Source organism: Sinocyclocheilus grahami, unplaced genomic scaffold (assembly GCF_001515645.1).
Source record: "Sinocyclocheilus grahami isolate Dianchi unplaced genomic scaffold, SAMN03320097.WGS_v1.1 scaffold33.1, whole genome shotgun sequence".
Lineage (NCBI taxonomy): Eukaryota > Metazoa > Chordata > Actinopteri > Cypriniformes > Cyprinidae > Sinocyclocheilus > Sinocyclocheilus grahami.
Genome location: NW_015505212.1, coordinates 750,778 through 773,907, shown reverse-complemented (window position 1 = coordinate 773,907; position 23,130 = coordinate 750,778). Strand labels below are relative to the sequence as shown.

The 23,130-nt window shown below is 40.3% G+C and overlaps 2 protein-coding genes and 1 pseudogene across 2 annotated transcripts; 2 read left to right on the top strand and 1 right to left on the bottom strand.

Moving 5' to 3' along the window:
• Positions 1-309: 309 nt before the first annotated feature.
• Positions 310-3,322, top strand: LOC107579492 (probable polypeptide N-acetylgalactosaminyltransferase 8). The gene is made up of 11 exons (XM_016265324.1): positions 310-499; positions 573-774; positions 848-1,014; positions 1,109-1,292; positions 1,572-1,769; positions 1,930-2,044; positions 2,184-2,369; positions 2,495-2,629; positions 2,741-2,836; positions 2,926-3,084; positions 3,182-3,322. The coding sequence occupies exons 1-11, from the start codon at positions 310-312 to the stop codon at positions 3,320-3,322; spliced, it is 1,773 nt and encodes a 590-aa protein (XP_016120810.1).
• Positions 3,323-4,371: 1,049 nt separating this feature from the next.
• Positions 4,372-17,442, top strand: LOC107581143 (probable polypeptide N-acetylgalactosaminyltransferase 8; annotated as a pseudogene).
• Positions 17,443-17,655: 213 nt separating this feature from the next.
• LOC107581132 (adenosine deaminase CECR1-A-like) lies at positions 17,656-22,754 on the bottom strand. Its single transcript, XM_016266691.1, has 9 exons — positions 22,655-22,754; positions 22,365-22,584; positions 21,014-21,224; positions 20,800-20,927; positions 20,127-20,217; positions 19,734-19,841; positions 19,451-19,460; positions 17,868-18,025; positions 17,656-17,679 (listed from the first exon to the last, which is right to left on the bottom strand). The coding sequence occupies exons 1-9, from the start codon at positions 22,752-22,754 to the stop codon at positions 17,656-17,658; spliced, it is 1,050 nt and encodes a 349-aa protein (XP_016122177.1).
• Between the last annotated feature and the right edge of the window lie 376 nt (positions 22,755-23,130).

The window sequence follows — 23,130 nt, the reverse complement described above, 5'->3', positions numbered from 1 at the left end:
ATGAAGAGGTCAAGGTTCTTGAGTCTGTGGTGTTTTTCCATGTAAATATAGATTCATGGCTTTATCCTTTTTGTGAATCTGTATGTTACATTTCATAAAGAAAGGCAATCTACATTGAAGCCGATGCATGCAAGCCTTCTGTCACAGTGAATAAGCATCAGTGTTGCTACACTTTTACACAATCGCAAGCATGACAAGACTAATATGACAGAATAACTGTAAATAGCGGAAGATAATCACCTTTCATCAGACCATTACTACAAAAATAAAAGCACTCTGTGATGATAGCCACACTAGAGTGTTCAAATCATGAGAATAAGCTGTGTGAAGAGTTTGTTTCCAGTCTTGTCTGTCGCTGTGGTGTTTCTCTATATGAGTTTGATGAGGAGGGAAATTCAAACTCAGAAGCAGCTCCACCAAGTCCAGCAGAACTTCTCGTTACACAGCGCACTTCTGTTCAACAAGCTGGACAAACTGGAGGCTCATTTAAATGCAGTGGGTGAGTTACTAATGTAAGTTTTGCTTCAGTGTTGTTTTAGATTTAAATACTTGATGAACACAAATTCTTGCAGAAGAGAGAAGCCCCAAAGTGATACATGAGAAGCCAGCAAAGAAGTTGTTCCCAAACTCATACCTCTTCAAGCAATGGACTGTTGAACTTTCTGAGGATGACCAGAGGAAGGCTGAGGATCTCTTTCAGAAATACGGTTATAATGCCTTCCTCAGTGACCAGTTGCCTCTGGACCGGGAGCTGCTGGACACTCGAGACCACAGGTGAGTTCCTGCGGTTTTTGGAAACACTCTAAAAATTCAACATCCATCTTGATGCATTCATCCATTTCTGTAGATGCATTAGCCGTGAATACCCCCACAATCTGCCCACCCTCAGCGTGGTGCTGATTTATCTGGATGAGGCTTTGTCTGTCATTCAAAGAGCCATTTGCAGCATCATCAACAGAACTCCAGCCCACCTGCTCAAAGAGATCATACTGGTGGACGACCACAGCACACATGGTTTGTTTCTCTCAAAAAATGCCATCCAACCCTTGTCTCAGAGGCATATTGTTCTCAAAATGAGTTATTAATTCTGGATATATCTGTTCCACAGAAGATCTGAAAACACAGCTGCATGTTTATATCACTTCCATCAATGAGAAGCACCCAGGCCTGGTAAAGTTGGTGACCCATTCAGAGCAGAAAGGACTTTCCCAGGCCAGAATATCAGGGTGGAAGGCTGCCACTGGGGATGTGGTTGCCATTTTGGATGCCCACATTGAGGTCCATGTCAAATGGTGTGAAACTGCTCAGCTAAATTCAGTATTTGGCAATAAATGAAATATTTGCTCACCTAGATGGAATTCTCTATCTTAAAACAATATTGTGAAGCAGTGTTACTTTAGTATTATTTATAAATGATTAAAGTGTTTATTCATATTTTATTGCAAATAGTACAAATAATATTTAGTTTTAGTTAACACTGGTGTGAACATTCACCACAGACGTAGACAAATGAACACAATGACAGAATAATTTATGAAATCACATTTTCTCAAATGCTCTTTCTCTTTTAGGGCAGAGCCTTTGCTTGCACGTATCCAGGCTGACCGTACACTGGTCCTGAGCCCCGTGTTTGATAGAGTCAATTACTATGACTTGCAAGTGACAAAGTATCCCATCTATGCTCATGGTTTTGACTGGGCTCTCTGGTGCATGTACGTGGGATTCCCACAGAAGTGGTACGATCAAAACGATCCTTCACAGCCTGGAAAGTGAGTGTGTGTTGTGTAATATTGCGTCTAAGATATAAGTGAATTAATGTGAATATTGTTCTCAATATTCTTTCACATTGGCTGTCATGGTGTGGATGTGATGTTATTAAATTCTGCTCTGATCAGAGTGTAACAGATCCGTCCTCTTCCTGTTCTCCAGGAGTCCCTCTGTGATGGGAATACTCGTGGTTGATCGTCTGTTCTTCGGTGAGATTGGGACTCTGGATGGAGGGATGGAGGTGTACGGAGGAGAGAATGTTGAATTAGGAATACGGGTAATTCACATGCACGTAAAATCACATTGAGCATTCTCTTAAATTATTGTTTTATATTAAACTTTATATATTATACTGTATTTACATGGTACCCATAGTGCATACGGTTTGAGTTTTTCTTTCATGTGTTTTGGTTCAGGTGTGGCTGTGTGGAGGAAGTATAGAGATTGTACCCTGCTCTAAAATTGCTCACATCGAGAGGGCACACAAACCCTACGTGTCTGATATTAGCAATGTAATGAAGAGAAATGCCCTCAGAGTGGCAGAAGTTTGGATGGATGAATACAAAATAAATGTGAACATCGCCTGGGGTCTTCCTATACAGGTAGATCTAATTAAAAGATTGAAAAAGTGAACAAAGATGTGTGACTACAGGGTTCGAGGTTTGAAATCCTCTAGATTTATGATCTGCAAATGATCATGTGTATCTGTTCTCTCCTGTTTCCACAGAACCATGGGATAGACATTGGCGATGTATCGGAGAGAAAGAAACTGAGAGAAAAGCTACATTGCAAACCATTTAAATGGTATCTGGAAAATGTCTATCCTGAGTTAAATCCCATGCATTTATTAGGTTATGGAGTGGTGAGTGGCATACGGTTCACTATGAAACAAGATAGTCTTGAGAGATCAGTTGTACAGGAAAAATTATGAAGGATTTGACAATTTAATATGATGTCCTCTCTATCAAAACAGCTGATTAATGATCTGCAAACACGTTTATGTTTGGATAAAGGACCATTTGAGGAGAACACTCCCATTTTATATCCATGTCATTTCATGGAATCACAGGTAATCTCTTCCCTCCCCTCCTCTCCCTTCTCTGCATTTTCAAACTGTATTTTGGGGAATATTTGACACACTCCCGTTTCTCATCACAGATATTTTACTATACAGCAAGTGGTGAGATATTTGCGAATCTCCCTTTGAAAAACAATAGGAACCGCTGTCTAATTGATCCCGGCTCAGGCAGGTTTCCAGAGCTGTCCTGGTGTTCAGACACTGAAAAACAAAAGCACATGTATTGGGACTTCAAACAGGTGAACAAATAATTACACCCCAAACATTGATAGGGTGCTGTGGTATATTACAATCTAAGCATTGCTTGGAAAAATGCTTATTCTTGTTTGTTTTCAGGGACAGGCTATACAGAACAGAGAAACCAAACGCTGTCTGGAGATCAGCGCTGATCAGACAGGAAAGTATGAAAAGAATGTTTTTCTTCAGGACTGCAGAAACCAACACTGGAAGATACAGAATATAATTCAGGATTTATAATATGCAAGATATAATCAATCTATATAAACATAGCTGAGATGGTTTTGGTCGATGGGATCACAAGAAGGTGATGGAGACACATTTTCCATCACCTCTTTTGTTCACTTTTGACCACTTACATGCTTTCTTTGAGGGGAGGTCTATGGGTGGGGCTTTTTCTGACCTTTCAATCTAATATTGTGTAATAAGCTCATGTAATTTATATTTGAAAGCAAAAAGAGACTATGGAAGATAAGAAATGCAGCTGCTTTCGTTTCTGCTCTGATAACTGCATAACTACTCTGAACACTGTGGGTTTGTGTTAGAATTAGGACTGGTAAGAGAGCATTGTGCTTTTTAAATTTTTTCACCTTCAATGCAAACTTACGATTTAATACGGCAAGGTTAAATCCTGTCTGGCTTACAGTTTGGAAACTATATAGATGAATGGAAAGGTATGTTTTATGAAGTCATTGTATGCTACTTTAATAAAAAATTTAAAAAATCATAGTAGTTTGCCCTATTCCTAATAGCCCGCTGTGGGGCATATTGTCACAGAATGTCAATGTACAGTATATTAAAGAAATAGTTCAACCAAAAATTATTTTTTCATCATTCACTCAGCCTTACACAAAATTAGATATTTAGCTGTTGTTTTCGTACAACAAATGTAAATGGAAAGCTCCAAAAAGACAGAATTAGTTAATACGACTTATTTATGACTTGTGTTTCTGGGTCTTCTAAAGCCATGGCTAAGTGTGTTGAAGAGGTCAAGGTTCTTGAGTCTGTGGTGTTTTTCCATGTAAATATAGATTCATGGCTTTATCCTTTTTGTGAATCTGTATGTTACATTTCATAAAGAAAGGCAATCTACATTGAAGCCGATGCATGCAAGCCTTCTGTCACAGTGAATAAGCATCAGTGATGCTACACTTTTACACAATCGCAAGCATGACAAGACTAATATGACAGAATAACTGTAAATAGCGGAAGATAATCGCCTTTCATCAGACCATTACTACAAAAATAAAAGCACTCTGCGATGATAGCCACACTATAGTGTTCAAATAATGAGAATAAGCTGTGTGAAGAGTTTGTTTCCAGTCTTGTCTGTCGCTGTGGTGTTTCTCTATATGAGTTTGATGAGGAGGGAAATTCAAACTCAGAAGCAGCTCCACCAAGTCCAGCAGAACTTCTCGTTACACAGCGCACTTCTGTTCAACAAGCTGGACAAACTGGAGGCTCATTTAAATGCAGAGGGTGAGTTACTAATACAAGTTTTGCTTCAGTGTTGTTTTAGATTTTAAATACTTGATGAACACAAATTCTTGCAGAAGAGAGAAGCCCCAAAGTGATACATGAGAAGCCAGCAAAGAAGTTGTTCCCAAACTCAGATTTCTTCAAGCAATGGACGGTTGAACTTTCTGAGGATGACCAGAGGAAGGCTGAGGATCTCTTTCAGAAATATGGTTATAATGCCTTCCTCAGTGACCAGTTGCCTCTGGACCGGGAGCTGCTGGACACTTGGGACCACAGGTGAGTTTCAGCGGTTTATGGGGACATGCAGGGATTTTCCCTGCTTTGCATTCTTTTGGCCAATAAACCCAGTGATATCAGCGTTGGTTGCCATGCAACCAGGGGCCTGTTCGGCTTCCTGGGGTGTTACGTATTTCGGGGGGAAGGGTTCATGGGTCCTCATATGGCTTGTTAACTGAGGGGGTTTACAGAGTATTTGTTAAATATAAAAACAAAATATATATTGTGTGTTTGATTGGTCCAGACGCTACATGGAAACGCTCTGAAATTCAACATCCATCTTGATGCATTCATCTATTTCTGTAGATGCATTGGCCGTGAATACCCCCACAATCTGCCCACCCTCAGCGTGGTGCTGATTTATCTGGATGAGGCTTTGTCTGTCATTCAAAGAGCCATTTGCAGCATCATCAACAGAACTCCAGCCCACCTGCTCAAAGAGATCATACTGGTGGACGACCACAGCACAAATGGTTTGTTTCGCTCAAAATCTCATCTAACCCTCGTCTCAGAGGCATATTGTTCTCAAAATGAGTTATTAATTCTGGATGTATCTGTTCCACAGAAGATCTGAAAACACAGATGCATGTTTATATGAGCTCCATCAATGAGAAGCACCCAGGCCTGGTGAAGATGGTGACCCATTCAGAGCAGAAAGGACTTTCCCAGGCCAGAATCTCAGGGTGGAAGGCTGCCACTGGGGATGTGGTTGCCACTTTGGATGCCCACATTGAGGTCCATGTCAAATGGTGTGAAACTGCTCAGCTGACTTCAGTATTTGGCAATAAATTAAATATTTGCTCACCTAGATGAAATTCTTGGTCTTAAAACAATATTGTGAAGCAGTGTTACTTTAGTATTATTTATAAATGATTACAGTGTTTATTCATATTTTATTGCAAATAGTACAAATAATATTTAGTTTTAGTTAACACTGGTGTGAACATTCACCACAGACGTAGACAAATGAACACAATGACAGAATAATTTATGAAATCACATTTTCTCAAGTGCTCTTTCTCTTTTAGGGCAGAGCCTCTGCTTGCAAGTATCCAGGCTGACCGTACACTGGTCCTGAACCCCGTGTTTGATAGAGTCAATTACTATGACTTGCAAGTGACAAAGTATCCCATCCATGCTCATGGGTTTGACAGGTAGTATCTTCTCTCCTCTCCTCTCCTCTCCTCTCCTCTCTTCTCTGCATTTTCAAACTGTATTTTGGTGAATATTTCACACACTTCACTTTCTCATCGCACAGATATTTTATTATACAGCAAGTTATCCCCTTAAATTGTTTAAAAACAATAGGAACCGCTGTCTAATTGATCCCGGCTCAGGCAGGTTTCCAGAGCTTTCCTGATGTTCAGACACATTGGGGTCCATGTCAAATGGTGTGAAACTGCTCAATTGACTTCAGTATTTGGCAGTAAACTAAATATTTGTTTAACTAAATGGAATTTGACCTCCACTTTAAAATAAAAAACTACAATCAAAATTGTTATGTATGAGAGTGTATCAAATGTGAACAGTTTCTCATGTACTCTCTCTCTTTTAGGGCAGAGCCTCTGCTTGCACATTATTGTCTGACCTTACGCTGGTCCTGAGACCTGTGTTTGATAAAGTCAATTACTATCACTTGCAGATGACAAAGTATTTAGCCTCTGCTCATGGTTTTGACTGGGCTCTCCGGTGCATGTGCGAGAGGTTCCCACAGAAGTCATACTATCAAAACAACCTTTCTCAGCCAGGAAAGTGAGTGTGTGTTGTCGCCTCTGGCTTGCTTAGTTGGGGACACTTCATTTCCAGCGTTATCGTTGACATGATTGCAAAGATATTATTTAAACTGAACTGAGCTGGATGTTGACATCACTGAATTCAATGATGAACTGTCTTTAACTGAAAAATGAGTGTTTACTATTGTCATTTTGCATTATTGACACTATTTCCTAATTAATGCTGTTCAGTTGCTTTGTCACAATCTGTATTGTTAAAAGCGCTATATAAATAAAGGTGACTTGACTTGACTTGTTGTGTAATATTGTGTAAGATGTAAATGACTCGATGTTAAGTTCTTCTTGTTTCTTGTTGTGTGTTGTGTTCAGCATGTGACAGAGAGTTCTTGAAGTGCGTGAGCGTGCATGAGTTGCGTGCGGCAGACAGAAAAGTGAATAAAGGAAAAAAGAAGCATCCGTTCAAGCTCCCGTGTAGAACTGAGTTTTTTAGCATTCCGTCAGTTTAAACACAACATCATGCTGTTTATCTGATGTTGCTAAATTCTATTAAGAGTGTAACTGTTGTATGCAAATTTCCAATATTGTTATATTTTCTTTATTTTTCATATTCATTCATACAGTATATTTTGTAACGTAGTTTGTAGATCGGGAAGAAGGAGGCGGGAACCGGCGAACACTCAAAAGAAACTTTAATAATAAAATACACTCAAAACAGCGCGACAGCCCCTCGCGGACGACTGTCGCGCACAAACAAAACCAAAACCACAATAAACTCCAGGCCTGGTCCTCACTCGTCTTTCCCTGTCGTCCCTCCTCCTTTGTATCCTTCCGGAGCTCCTCCGTGAGACTCGAGACCGGTGAGTGGTGCAGGTGTCGCTCATTATCAATTACTCGCTCCGTTCCCACGGCTCTCGGCCCCGCCCCTCTCGTCACATATTTATTATGAGTAACAGATTCTCCAGGAGTCTCTCTGTGAAGGGAATTCTTGTGGTTGATCGTCTGTTCTTCGGTGAGATTGGGACTCTGGATGGAGGGATGGAGGTGTACGGAGGAGAGAATGTTGAATTAGGAATAGAGGTAAACCACATTCACATGCAAACGTGTTGATCATTCTCCTACATATTATACTATATTTATATAGTAGCCATAGTAAACCGTGTTGAGTTTTCATGTGTTTGGTTCAGGTGTGGCTGTGTGGAGTGTAGTGTATTGGAATAGTGAGGTCCCTTTAAGAGGGCGAAAGACTGGGAGGGGCTTTACTAGTTTTAAGTGGGGGTTTTGTCAGACTGTTCTAGGTGCTGGCTAAAGATGTATGTTCTGTTCTGCGTTGCATCGAACTCAGTAAAAGTTCTCAGATTACAACAGCCTCCTCCTGTTATTCAAGCATACAACACTGGCGACGAGCGGATTCGAACAGACTGTGTGCAGATAAGTCGATTGAAGAAGCTGTAAAAGTGAGCAAAATACACTGCTGTCTAGCTGCGATCATGGCTATGCTCGGCCGTATCGAAGAGTTTGATGAATGCTCGAGTAATTCTTTTGAAGAATATATAGAAAGACTGGAATGTTTTTTCCATGCAAATGACATTGAGGACGGCGCAAAGAAACGTTCCCTGCTGCTGAGTGTGTGTGGTGCAAAAACATATTCCACATTACGTTCAGTGCTTGCCCCAACGCAGCCATCTACTGTGACTTATGCAAACATTGTAGCTGCTTTGAAATGCTATTACAGTCCAGCGCCATCAGAGATCGTTCAGCGTTTTCATTTTCACAATTGTAAGCAGAAACCTAATCAAAGCATTTCTAACTACATTGCTGAGCTTCGACGTCTCTCTGTGCACTGCGCTTTTGGAGATCAGTTAGATGCCATGCTGCGTGATAGAATTGTGTGCGGGGTTGTGGATGAGGCGCTACAATGACGCATACTGGCTGAACTCACTCTCACATTTAAAGAGGCAGAGGACAAGGCATTAGCCGCCGAGACAGCATTGTTAAATGCTCGTCTACTTCGTCAGCAACAACATGAATCACTGCCTCAAGATGATGTTCATTATGCAGCACATACGCATGCATCAGCACACAAAGTTGCAGCTACAAGTGAATATCAAAAATGTGATAAACTGTGTTACAGGTGTGGCGGCCAGCATATCCCACAAGCCTGTAAATTTTCCACTGCTGTATGCCATTATTGTAAAAAAAGAGGACATATTGCTCGGGTGTGTTTAACAAAGACTAAACATAGTAGTGACAAGGATTCAGCCGGTATCACAGCAGAACGACATACAAACATCATAACTCACGACCAGCAGAATGAGTACTCTGTTTACAGCTCAACTACCAAATTAAAAAAGGGGGGCAGAAGCCATATTTGGCCACTGTGATACTGAACAAAAAAGCACACACAATGGAAGTGGATTCAGGAGCAGCATGCTCCTTGATTAGTGAGCATACTTATCACTCACTGTGGCCTTCTCAACCCCCTGAAATGCATGCAGACAGTGGAGTACTAAAGCAGTGGTCACAAGCAACTTTGGAAGTGAAAGGGAAAATATTTGTGGAAGTAATGTACAAAGCAACGCAAAACACACTGCCTTTGTTTGTCATCAGGGGCCAGGGCACTAGCCTGTTGGGACGGAACTGGTTTGATGCCCTTGGAATATCGGTTGAAGGAGTGCACAGAGTACAGTTTCAGTCCATAGAAGAAATACTGGCTGAATATTCTGAGGTATTTCAGGACATTGGGGTTTGCCGGACGCCCCCAATCTCAATTGACATTGATTCCACAGTTACGCCACGTTTCTTCAAACCCGCCCAGTTCCTTTTGCTTTACGGCCACAGCGTGATGAGGAGCTGGATAAATTGGTGGCTCAAGGAATTTTTGAACCTGTGCGGCATGGAAAGTGGGCCACACCCATAGTAGCTGTAGCAAAAAAAGATGGGGGCTTGAGAATTTGCGGTGATTATCGTTGTACTGTCAGTACGGCTGTTAAGCCTGATGTGTACCCCATACCCACAGCGTCTGAACTGTTCTCAAAACTAGCAGGAGGAGTAGTTTTCACTAAACTTGATTTGAAACAAGCTTATCAGCAGCTTCCATTGGATGACAAAGCAGCCGACTTGCTGACTATTAACACTCACCGCGGACTTTTCTGGGCTCGACGATTGCAGTTTGGAGTGTCAACAGCAGTTTCAATATTTCAAAGATTTATGGACATCCTGCTCGCAGGAATCCCAGGTGTCCAGCCATACCTGAATGACATCCTAATTTCAGGCAAAACCATGGAGGAACACAACACACGGCTAAGGGCTGTACTGAAGTGCTTTGCGGAAGCCAGGTTGCGACTAAAAAAAGAGAAAAGCATTTTTGCAGCTACCCAAGTGGAGTTTTTGGGGTTTTGTGTGGAAAAGGATGGCATCAAACCAACCTGTGAAAAAGTGGAAGCTATCCAAAAGGCCCTGCCTCCATGGAACAAGACAGAGCTCCAGGCATTCTTGGGGCTTCTTAACTTTTACAGTTGTTTTCTTCCTAACAAGGCCACTGTCCTAGAGCCCCTGCATCACCTCCTTGACCAGTCCGCTACTTGGCAGTGGGGAGCAAAGCATGAGATGGCATACGTTTAGGCAAAAAAGTTGCTGCAAACGGATAAAGTGCTGGCGCATTACGATGAAAAGAAACCCTTGGCAGTGGTTTGCGATGCCTCGCCCTATGGGCTTGGGGCTTTATTGTTTCATTTGGAGCGTGATGGCCAGGAAAAGCCCATTTGCTTCGCCTCCAGAATAATGACCACCACTGAGCGGAATTATGCCCAGATTGATAAGGAAGCATTGGCGGTTGTTTTTGGTGTCAGAAAGTTTCACCAGTACCTAGCAGGCCACCACTTCGTGATTTTTACAGACCACAAGCCCCTGCTTGGACTCTTGCACCATTCCAAGCCAATGCCTGCCATCCTTTCACCACGGATGCTACGTTGGAGTTTGATCATTGGAGCTTATGACTATGAGCTGTGTTACAGACCTGGCAAACAAATGGGAAACGCTGACGCCCTGAGTCGTCTACCTCTGCCTGCAGCTGATGCTGTTACGCCACCACCGTTGGAAGTATTGCTATTGGAAATGGTGCCAGATGCACCTATGCATGCTGAAAGAATTTCTAACCTTACACTTAAGGACCCTGTCATGTCACGTGTACTACGCTGGGTGCTACATGGGTGGCCGGCTGACATATCAGATAGCCGGTTCAGACCATTCATTCCGCGCTGCCATGAACTCTCCGCGCATAAGAACTGTGTGCTTTGGGGAAGCCGTGTGGTTGTTCCTAGCTCGGCGCGGAGAGAGGTACTGGGTATGCTGCATGACGCACACCCGGGCATCGTACACATGAAGGGACTGGCAAGGACTTATGTGTGGTGGCTGGGCATGGACGGAGATATAGAGGAAACTGTCAAAGCATGCGAAACCTGTCAGATGTCACGTCATGCACCCACTAAGGCAAGAGTGCATTCTTGGGAGTGGACAACAAAAAGATGGTCGCGGCTGCATATTGACTTTGCTGGTCCTTTCCAAGGCAAAGTATTCCTCATAGTGGTTGATGTGTGCGCATAGCAAGTGGCTAGATGTGTCTCTGATGAGTTCCATGTTATCGTCTGCGGTTATTAACACACTGAGACTGCTTTTTGCAACGCATGGGTTGCCCAATGTCATAGTTTCAGACAATGGTGCTGCTTTCACATCCACAGAATTCCAAGAGTTTGCAGACCGCAATGGTATTCGTCATGTCAATACAGCACCTTATCACCCGAGCTCAAATGGGCAAGCTGAACGCATGGTACAGACAACCAAGGAGGCCCTGTCTCGCATCACTCAAGGTGAGTGGCAGACCCGACTTGCTCGTTTCTTGCTGTCACAGCACGTCACACCCAATTCATCAACTGGAAAAAGTCCTGCTGAGTTGCTCATGAATCGGCGACTGAACACTGCCCTGGATCGTTTACATCCTGACCATGGAGGTGATATGATCCGCAAACAGGAGCTGAGTGCTGGAATATGCCCTGGTACTGTAAGAGAGTTTAGACCACATGACTTGGTGTACATGAGAAGTTACACCAGGGATGCTAAGTGGATTCCTGGAGTCATCATTGATGTCACAGGCCCCTTGTCGTACAAGGTCAGGACCAGTGATGGGCAGATGCACAGACGGTACGTTGATCAGCTGCGGGACAGGGTGGCACCCTCAGTAGGCCCATCAAGGCCTGAGCCAGATGGCTACACTGTCTCTCTACCAGAGCCCTCAGAGGCTGAAATGCCTGAGTTACAGCTGCCCGCAATAGAAATGGAAAACCCTGGTGAGGAAATTGCTGGGGCTGAGACCATGTCAGAGTCCCCCCCTTCTAGGAAGTACCCCATGAGAGAGCATCGTCCCCCAAGAAGATTTTCAGATTTTGTGGACTGGGGGAAAGGGGTGTAGTGTATTGGAATAGTGAGGTCCCTTTAAGAGGGCGAAAGACTGGGAGGGGCGTTACTAGTTTTAAGTGGGGGTTTTGTCAGACTGTTCTAGGTGCTGGCTAAAGATGTATGTTCTGTTCTGCGTTGCATCGAACTCAGTAAAAGTTCTCAGATTACAACAGCCTCCTCCTGTTATTCAAGCATACAACATGGAGGAAGTATAGAGATTGTACCCTGCGCTAAAATTGCTCACATCGAGAGGGCACACTGATCTTAGCAATGTAATGAAGAGAAATGCCCTCAGAGTGGCAGAAGTTTAGATGGAACAATACAAGAACAATTTTCACATAGCCTGGTATATTGCAGTACAGGTATCATGAAAGAAATCCACTTTTATCATCTGTTGGACACATCCAAAGAAAGTTCTAGCAGTGTTGATTTTTGTGTTATTAAGAGCGAGGCATGACAATTATTTCTTCTGTTGACACATCAATTTACACGAAGAAAACAAAAATAACAACTTAATTCAACAATTTGTCTCCTCTGTGTCTCTCCACATCACCGTAGCGTCATTTTGGAGAATATCCGCTGAACACAAACTGCAAAAAGCGCAGCTGACACAGAAGAGCATACGCAGTTTGCGTTCAGCGCATATTCTCCAAAATGGCGCTACGGTGATGCGGAGAGACACAGAGGAGACAAATTGTTGAATAAAGTCGTTATTTTTGTTTTCTTTGCGAACAAAAAGTATTCTCGCCGCTTCATAACGATACAGTTGAACCACTGATGGCAGATGGACTATTCTGACGATGTCTTTCATACTTTTCTGAACCTTAACAGTGTAATTTACTAGGCAGTCAATGGGACAGCCGCACACAAGCCTCCTGGTTTTCATCCAAAATATCTTAAATTGTGTTCTGAAGACGAACAAAGCTTTTACGGGTTTGGAACATAGGCTGTGAAAAAAGATGGACGACGCGTCTCCTATTCCTTCCACTATAGAAAAGTGAAGCCAAAGCATCTCAGTATGGCCGCTGCCATCTTGAGTAAATTACGTCATTTGGAGCCAGAGTCTGCGTAGTAGAGATTTGTTTGGAGCTAGAGTCTGCACAGTAGTGTCGCAAGGTGGAGCCCCGGTATCAAACTCCCGCCCAAACTCCCACAGACCCAATCAACCATAACATCACGCCCCATTTTTATAGCATCAGATTACTAGCTAAAATCAAACTTATCACAAAAACAAACAATTGAACATATATCAGTGTGATAATAACTACCTTTAATGACCAAAACCATCTTTCGGAAAATTGTATTGGAAGTATTAATTTTTTTATTTTGACTCAAGTCCCAGTCGTTTACATGGAGAGGGCGGGGTTTATGACCTGTACTGCAGCCAGCCACGAGGGGGCGATCAAAGAGCCCGCAGCTTCACTTTTCAGGACGTGTGAGGCACACCCGGTTTGGAACTACCTGTTTTTATATAGTCTATGGGAACGACATGGGGGTAAGTGATTAATAACAAAATTTTCATTTTGGTGTGGAGTAACCCTTTAAAGGGGTAGTTCACAGTTTTTTTTCTAGGCTTGATTGTGTTTATGGGGTGTGGTTTAACGTGTTAATGCTTAGTTTTTTTAAAAACGCATTATTTTTCACATAATTTACCTTTATTCCACAATGCTCTGTCCCTTCTCTGAGAAACACGCTGATCATTTCCTTCTTTTAGGAAGCCCCTCCCTCAGAAATAGGGATTAATGATTGGTTAGCTAGCCCCGTGTGTTGTGATTGGCTAATCCGCCTCTAGTGCGTTGTCTAAACGCCCCTCACGTCAGCGGCATGTGCTCCGGTTGTATTGTAAACAATGGTGTTGTTAATATCGCTTATCAGTTTGAGCCTTATTGAGAAGCAGAGAATATTATTGAAGAGGATTGTGCACAACCTGTGCAAGCACGGCTTTTAATGGTAGGCCTATGTTTTTTTGTTTGTTGTTGTCTCATACTTTTAGATATGCTGGTATTTGTAAATGCTACTGCTTATGTTAGCTTTTAATATACGGTTTTATCCCGATTAAAGCTTTAAAGGGGTCATATGATTCGATTTAAATTTTTTCTTTCTCTTTGGAGCGTTACAAGCTCTTGGTGCATAAAGAAGATCTGTAAAGTTGCAAAGACTAAAGTCTCAAATCCAAAGAGATATTCTTTATAAAAGTTAAGAGTAAACCACGCCTACCTAAAATGGCTCGTTCTAACACGCCCCCACATGTCAACGTCACGATGTGGGAAGATTTGCATAACGCAGCCCAAATGTTCACGCAAAGTAAGAAGGCGTAACTTTTATTCTCGCTGTAGTATTGTTGTTGCCGCCACCGCCATATCGTGAAGGCGCTGTGTGTTTCGTTGTGAAAGCAAAACTACTTTGTTTGGCCTTCCAAAAGAGGACAATATCCGCTTCGTCATGCCTGGAGCTGATCCGTGCTGATCGCTGAAGAAATACATCAACTTCGCGCTGTGGATCGCCAGATCGGCTTTCACCGTGGACGAAGTGGAGTCTAGCCCGGGGTCGTCACATGTGGTTGCCGCAAGCCACGACTAGAAATCAGTAGTTAAGTTGTATTTACAACACTGTTCCAGAACAGTTCAACCCAAATATTCAGATGTGTCCAGCGCATTTTATGGAGGACTGTTTCCTGGTAGAGTAGACTACAATGCCAGCTGTTCTGACTAACAGACTGTAAGTACGTTTTTTATATTTAAAGGCAGGGTAAGCGATTTTTCAAAAACGCTTTAGAAAACTGATTCGGGCCGAATAGCAAAACAAACTTGTAGCCAATCAGCAGTAAGGGGTGTTTCTACTCATGATGTGGAGGAGAGAGCATTTAGTCCGAGCCGAGTGACAGAAAGATAGATAGAGATGGCGGATAAAAAACAAAAGAGGAAAACATCTGCGGAACAAACGAAGGCTTAAGGCAATAAGGCAAGAAGTAGGACCCGTGTAAATATCGGATCAGCTTTCCAGCGCCAGAGAGAACTCAAAGAGTGGAAGGCCTGCGATCGGACGCAGAGGTTGCTTTGTTTCTTCTCGATCGGTGAGTAACACTGTGTCTGCGCCGCAACAGCTAACGTCTGTCTAGTTAGTACACTGGACGCGACAAAGCGACCATTGAAAATCATTTGAAATTTGTGTCAATACATCATAAATAGAATGGAGCAGCAGTTTTCTACGTCTACTTCTAGTGTAGACCATAGATATGTATATATATCTATTATGTAGACAGCATCACTGATTATGAGTTCTATAGTATTTTGTCACGCCGTGCCACTCGCGTCCAGTGTAGACACGGTGTAACATTGGTTTTGCTTTGTTTCACAGAACTAATCGTTGCCTGGGTTGCGTATGTATGTGTGGGGCGGAGCTATCAAAATAGGGGCGAGACCCTTTTGGGGTAGGGGCGTGTTTGTTTTGGTGATTTCAAATGTCAACATTGGCTACCAGAAATCACTTACCCTGCCTTTAAAGAATTTGCCACTGACAATTCAAACGCGAGTTTTGAGCAGTGTAGAGTAGCATTTGTTGTTTGTCATTTCTCTCATCACAAATGCAGACATGGTTTTATGTTTATGCGGCGTGATGCAACGCAACATGTAAAAAGACAGTATAAGTCATAATCAGTAATTATGTCCCCACTGGATGCAACAAATGCCTCGTTTATTATGGGTATTAATGTTTTTGTCTCGTTGCTCTGGCCGGACAGGGCATCACAATATAGTAAGGGGCGTAACATTTCCGTCACACGCTTGGGGTATTCGGCCAATCACAATGCACTGGATAGCTGGCCAGTCAGAGCACACCTCGCTTTTCAGACCAATGAGCTTTGTAAAAAATCTATGCGTTTCAGAAAGGTGCGGGGCATATAGGAGAAACAATAATCTACAGTATGTGGAAAATAATGTGTTTTTTTAACCTTAAATCCAAAACACATTTCATTACACCAAATACACAAAATAATGTTGTTTTTAGCAACATCATCTGACCCCTTTAATACAGTAAGACAACTGCATGCGCGTCCATGTATAACGCTTCTCATAGCTATGTGAAAATAAGTGTATAATTGTAACAGTTCATTATTGGAGCTGAGCTGAATGAGAGAAAGAGAAAGAGAGAGAGATGCAGAGCAGAGGAACAGGATTGAGAACCGCTGCTTTAGAAAATTGATTTTGAAACTTGTGAATCCATTAGAATCGTTAGAAGACAGAATTGCGATTCATATATGAATAGATTTTTACTTGCACCTCTAGTTTTCTCTTCCTCTTCTCTAAAGCAGCGCAGCATGGCCTCGGCCCCATTGCTGCCTTTTCCCGAGGGCGGGGTTAGAAGTAACTTGTTGTAGTCCCTACCAGCCGTTTTTGTAGGCATTAAACTGCTAGAATTTTAAAAGACAATATCTCCGTTTGCATTGAACTTTCAGATTCGTAACTTTGCAGATATTGTTTATGCTCAAACAGCAACATTACACACTAACTAACGTTAAAAAAGTGAAATCGCAATGAACCACCCCTTTAATATTTGTCTACCAAATGTTTGAGATGTGGATAGGGATATAGTTTGAACTGCATCAGTGTATAGCTGTTTGCTTATCATTAAACTAGTCAAACAACCAGTGCACCTGTTCTCGTCTTCTCCCACAGAACCATGGGATAGACATCGGTGATGTATTGTAGAGAGCGAAACTGAGAGAGAGGCTGAAATGCAAACCATTCCAGTGGTATCTGGAAAATGTAGACTCTGAAGATCAGAAAATAATGGTTGTCCTACTAACACAAACAGGTGATTAATAATCTGCAAACATGTTTATGGTTTGATCAGGGGCCACTTGAACAGACAAGTACAAGTCATTACAGTCCCTCCCAGATAATTCTGAATTCTGTTATATTCTCTCTCTCTATATATATATGATTATATTATTTCTCTATATACAGTGGGTACGGAAAGTATTCAGACCCCCTTAAATTTTTCACTCTTTGTTATATTGCAGCCATTTGCTAAAATCATTTAAGTAAATTTTTTTTCCTCATTAATGTACACACAGCACCCCATATTGACATAAAAACACAGAATTGTTGACATTTTTGCAGATTTATTAAAAAAGAAAAACTGAAATATCACATGGTCCTAAGTATTCAGACCCTTTCATACAGGTGCATCTCAATAAATTAGAATGTCGTGGAAAAGTTCATTTATTTCAGTAATTCAACTCAAATTGTGAAACTCGTGTATTAAATAAATTCAATGCACACAGATTGAAATAGTTTAAGTGTTTGGTTCTTTTAATTGTGATGATTTTGGCTCACATTTAACAAAAACCCACCAATTCACTAGCTCAACAAATTAGAATACTTCATAAGACCAATAAAAATTTTTGGAAAAGAGACTTAAACTACTTCAGTCTGTGTGCATTGAATTTATTTAATACACGAGTTTCACAATTTGAGTTGAATTACTGAAATAAATGAACTTTTCCACGACATTCTAATTTATTGAGGTGCACCTGTACTACCCACCTCACATACTGTTTCTTGCATACTATATAGTAGCGAAGTATGTGATTTCGGACACAACTACAGCCAAAATCCTGACATTTTAGGCAATTTAGAAATTTTTACCAGGACACATCTGGGAAAAGGGGGACGTATGGTAACTCTATATTCAAAGTTTTCTTAATTGCATTTAATGGGTTAAACTTTTGATAAAACCTTTGCATTTGGTTTGTAAAAGGTATTTTTATGCATGTTTGTGCTAAATTGCATTTACACCATTTTGACCAGCATTTTGACCAGCCTAGTTTTGCACCCCAGCCGTACCTGATTGGAAATGGGACACAGCTCCACTGCCACCCCTCTCATCCTGGACAGCTGCTTGGCCAGGGGATGATGAACCAGTGCGAAACCATGTCCTATGCGGCTGGTGTTAAACAGCAGAGCATCTAACACATTCCTGTCCACATCTGTACCATCCAAATCTAAAAACAAACATCCACAGAAAGCCTGTTCCAGTCTGGTCAAATTCACACAATTTCAGTAAACGAGGCTTCATTCTCAGTGAACCCATGAACTAGTGTCTATTATATACTTCTATAAATGTGTCTATGATATACTTCTATAAATCTGCATTTGTATAATGAAAAGGAAGAGTAGTCTTTTATTGGCGTAATTAAACAAGCCCTCAATAAAACAAAACAGCAAATATTATAGAACACATATTATATAGACTTCATATTTTATGGTATTTGATTAGGGTGACCATCTGTCTTCTTTTTATAAATAGCCTAAAATGTCCAGGTTTTGTCTTTGTTTCTCTATTGATGTGCTCTCTACAGTCTTCATACATTATACACACATATTTGCATTGCTTTGACCATTCTCTGTAGATCCCACCTTCTCGCACGCCAAGATTGGTTGATTATGTACAGTGCCTGCATGCTATTTTTCAAACTACTTTTCAGTCATTACTTTCAGCAAGTATGAAAACAATAGGAAAACAAACAGTGCATCCAAAATCCCATACTGACTGATTAGGTACTACATTTGAATTAGAATTTACTTCACGACCGTTAAAGTACACTCTAGTATGAATGAAATTCATATACTACATCCACCATGTTGTTACTTTCACATGACCTACCTGCATCAGTTGCATCACTTCACTGTCATTTATAAATCCTCTCCCGTGGCCTCATGGGATAGTAAAGTGTCCATCGAATGCGCACTTCAGAAAAGTAGGTCATCCGGGTAATTTTTGCAGACTGTTTTTCGAATACAATAAATTCGGACATACAGGTGCATCTCAATAAATTAGAATGTTGTGGAAAAGTTAATTTATTTCAGTAATTCAACTCAAATTGTGAAATTCGCGTATTAAATAAATTCAATGCACACAGACTGAAGTAGTTAAAATCTTTGGTTCTTTTAATTGTGATGATTTTGGCTCACATTTAACAAAAACCCACCAATTCACTATCTCAACAAATTAGAATGCTTCATAAGACCAATAAAAAAAATTTTTTAGGGAATTGTTGGTCTTCTGGAAAGTATGTTCATTTACTGTACATGTACTCAATACTTGGTAGGGGCTCCTTTTGCTTTAATTACTGCCTCAATTCGGCGTGGCATGGAGGTGATCAGTTAAAATCATCACAATTAAAAGAACCAAAGACTTAAACTACTTCAGTCTGTGTGCACTGAATTTATTTAATACACGAGTTTCACAATTTGAGTTGAATTACTGAAATAAATGAACTTTTCCACGACATTCTAATTTATTGAGATGCACCTGTACTACCCACCTCACATACTGTTTCTTGCATACTATATAGTAGCGAAGTGTGTGATTTCGGACACAACTACAGCCAAAATCCTGACATTTTAGGCAATTTAGAAATCTTTACCAGGACACATCTGGGAAAAGGGGGACGTATGGTAACTCTATATTCAAAGTTTTCTTAATTGCATTTAACGGGTTAAACTTTTGATAAAACCTTTGCATTTGGTTTGTAAAAGGTATTTTTATGCATGTTTGTGCTAAATTGCATTTACACCATTTTGACCAGCAACTGGTGTTTCGAGCGCTTCGCTGATATTTTGCAAAGCAGTTGATTCAATTCATTCAAAACTTTAAAAAGCTTTGTTTCTCCCAAAAATAATGAAGTGAGCTACTGTACATATACTGACCTGTCTTTCAGCATGAAAAAAGAAAGGAAGTTGTGTCTTAATCTCTGAAGCGAGTGATAAGGCATCTCGAAAGTACCAGATAGATCCTCCAGTGTCTTCACGACCTACCTACAGCAATACATTGATCGAATTAGAGAAAACAAATACTAAATGTGGTCATTTAATTTCACCCCTTTCATTTTTTCTTTAATTCTGATTGAGTCAAATGTGACTCTTCAGTGAGCGTCATGGTGCCATGTCACCTTTTAGAACCGACTCGTCCTGGTTCAGTTATTTTGGCTTTGTTATTGCTGTGGCTTGCTTGCACAGTGCAGACAGTAACATATTTAGTATTTAGTATTGCATTCTGGCGACATGGCCATGAATTGTAACTTAAGTCAAAGATGAGATTACCAGGTCGAACCCAGCAACGATGTCTGGATATTTTCTCTGCATTTCAATGGCCTCTTGTACTGCCTGCTTCACTTGAGACACACTAAGAGACCTGAGTAAAAATGCATTCAGATCAGACTGATGTGATTGATGATTAATATTCTTAGTATCCTAGACCATATTTCATCTTTTTGAATTCAAACGATAGAGTTAAATGTGTTTTTAATTCTGCAGTGATTAATACCATGTGTCTTTGCTTTTGTAAGCTTGAGCTGATGTTTCAAGCATTATTATCCATAATCTCATAATCAGACGTTTCACCGCTGTTAGTCTAGTGGCGTCATAATTGAAAACAGAAAAATCTTATTTGGATGGTCAGTTCTAGAAACAGTAACCATTAAAGTGACTTTATTAAATAAACTAACATGGCTTATGCTCTTTAAAAGGAAGGAAAAAAATACTGTATGAAATGTCATTTGGTTTAAAGGCTGTAATTCTTAGCTGTTTAAAAAAAATCATAAAGCTGACTGTTGTGACTCTTGGTAACAGAAATGAAAGTTATTTACATTAAAAGTTTTTATTGTTGTTGTTTTGTAAAGGTTAAGGTAAATTAAGTATGTATTTGGCTTATTCAGTTTATTCAAGAGAGACAAGAGAGAACATTTATTGATTGATTGATTTAATGTAGTTTTACCTGTGGACAGAGAAGATTAAACAAGATCCTATGAAATCTGGATGATTTGCTCTGAACTGCTCAGTGATGTTTCTGTAGACCTCCAGAGACCACGCTTTGTCATGGGTAGTGCCATCGAGTTCATATGCCTGAACATAATTATAAAATATACACATTTTTCATCCAAGTGCACATATATACTGAAATATGGTGATGTGGTTTAAGAGCCACAAACCTTGGACTGTCCAACCCTCAGCTCCAGGTACATGATGTTGTATTTGTAAAGCTCCTTCAGACCCTGGTAGATGTAGTCTTTAAAGACAGGTGCATATGTGATCAGCCCAGATAGAGCGATAAAAGTCTTCTCAAACCTGTCCCATGCTGCATCTTGTGTCGGATAAGACGTCTCCGGGTCTTCCGTGAAAAGTGTGAGATTCCGCATTAAACTGAGAAAGGTAATTTGCTTAATTAGTTTATTTTCTCTTAGTTGGTTCTAGAACTGTTTATAATACAGCCCTGCAGCTTGAAAAAAAATCTGCTGATTTGCTATCAATCAATTAATCAATCGATCAATAAAATATATTTAATTTGATGAATCGGAGTTAAAAAATATCAATAAAACTTCCATTAGTTTTTGTAACACAATAAGAATTACGTTTTTTTCAAATATGAATGTATCGACATTAATGCACTTGACAAAAATCAACAACTAAAAAACTATTTTAAAAAATACAAAAATTATATGTTTAACTTTATTCTGCAAAGTAGTGGAAAATATATTCACATACTCTATTTAATGTCAAAGGAATTTAGAAAATAAGCTTTTTTCCCCACAAAATATGTAATTTTCTGTTGCTGTTTAGATGTAGTAAAACACCCACAGTCAGAAAACATCTGGGTCATGTTTGCATTTTCTTCTGTCACTTGCCGTAATTCTAACCTTGAAATCAGAATTAGGCATAAAATTGTCTTTCAAATCATTGATTCATGTGAACATCAGCTGAGAATTTATCAAACACCTAACCTGGCTTCATGTCATGTCTTTGTGGCTGTTTTTCTGCTGCATGATTAAGTGATAATGCAAGACATATTCACCGTACAAATGGTTGTCAAAAGAAAAATGCTATGAAATGCATGAGAAAGTGTGATAGGCAAAAACTATTTCTGGAATCAGCACCCCAAAATTAGTAAGAAGCAAGTACTGGATTTCATTTAGCAAATATATTTGAGGTCATTTTTGCCATGCTTTATATAAAAGAGCCACTAAAGCCATACCTAATATATATATATATATGTGTGTGTATATATATATATATATATATATATATATATATATATATATATATATTATATATATATTTATTTATTTATTTATTTTTACAAAACAAATGGCCACAATAACAGTGGCCATTCAGGGCATTTTAGTGAATTGAAAAGCATATATATATATATTTTGATATATATACACACACACAGTATATGATGCTTTTCAATTCACTAAAATGCCCTGAATGGCCACTGATATTGTTTGTACCAGTGGACAAATGTGGCTATCTTAAATCTGATGTTGAAATACGTTTAATCACCTGTTATCAAAGGCAGTGACATCACTCAGACTTGCCCTCAGCACATCTAATCGTTTCCACAAAGAGCATCCCCATCGCAGAAAGGGTGTATTGGCTGAGAAAAGGAACTGCACTGACCCGTCCCACGTGAAGCAAATGTAACAATGAGGCCTGTATGTTGCATTCATTACCAGCCAATCCACACTCACCATAGCAGAGCTGTGGATGTGAAGAGCTGCACCTGTAAGGCACAGAGACATTTTATTATCTGAAGGACAGATGTTTCCCAGATATACGAGTAGTAGTTTTACCCTTTGGCATTTTCTGTAGCAGTTTGAAGACAGGGCTTTTTTGCATGGTGTGCCGCATTTTGAAGAAGTGATTGGCAGGTGGGAAAGGTGAAGTAGCCATTTCCAATTCATTAGCAAAGTTGTTTTGGTGTAATTTGCACCTACACTCAGCCTGGACGTTCAGGTTGCGACATGATTTTAGAAATTCAAAGTCTAAATGTGTAGCTTGAAGTCTAAGATTTATTATGGATTATGGGCTTGTATTTTAGCCAGAAGTGATGGTTTAAAATACCTTAATGATTCATTTATTACAAGCATGCAGTTTTTGTTTTGGACATTTTTTGCTTCACAAGACATTGATGGACTGGAGTGGTGTGGATTATTGTGATGTTTTTATCAGCTGTCTGGACTCTCATTCTGACGGCACCCATTCACTACAGAGGAACCATTGGTGAGTCAAGTCAAGTCACCTTTATTTATATAGTGCTTTTAACAAT

Bases quoted from the DNA above. Each gene is read 5' to 3' on its own strand.
- LOC107579492 (XM_016265324.1), top strand. From the start codon at position 310: ATGAGAATAAGCTGTGTGAAGAGTTTGTTTCCAGTCTTGTCTGTCGCT. The intron at 500-572 runs GTGAGTTACTAA...AAATTCTTGCAG, and splicing joins GGCTCATTTAAATGCAGTGG to AAGAGAGAAGCCCCAAAGTG. The intron at 775-847 runs GTGAGTTCCTGC...CCATTTCTGTAG, and splicing joins CTGGACACTCGAGACCACAG to ATGCATTAGCCGTGAATACC.
- LOC107581132 (XM_016266691.1), bottom strand. From the start codon at position 22,754: ATGGCTACTTCACCTTTCCCACCTGCCAATCACTTCTTCAAAATGCGG. The intron at 20,928-21,013 runs GTTTGTGGCTCT...AATTATGTTCAG, and splicing joins TGAGGGTTGGACAGTCCAAG to GCATATGAACTCGATGGCAC. The intron at 17,680-17,867 runs GTACGGCTGGGG...CCCTTTTCCCAG, and splicing joins TGTGTCCCATTTCCAATCAG to ATGTGTCCTGGTAAAAATTT.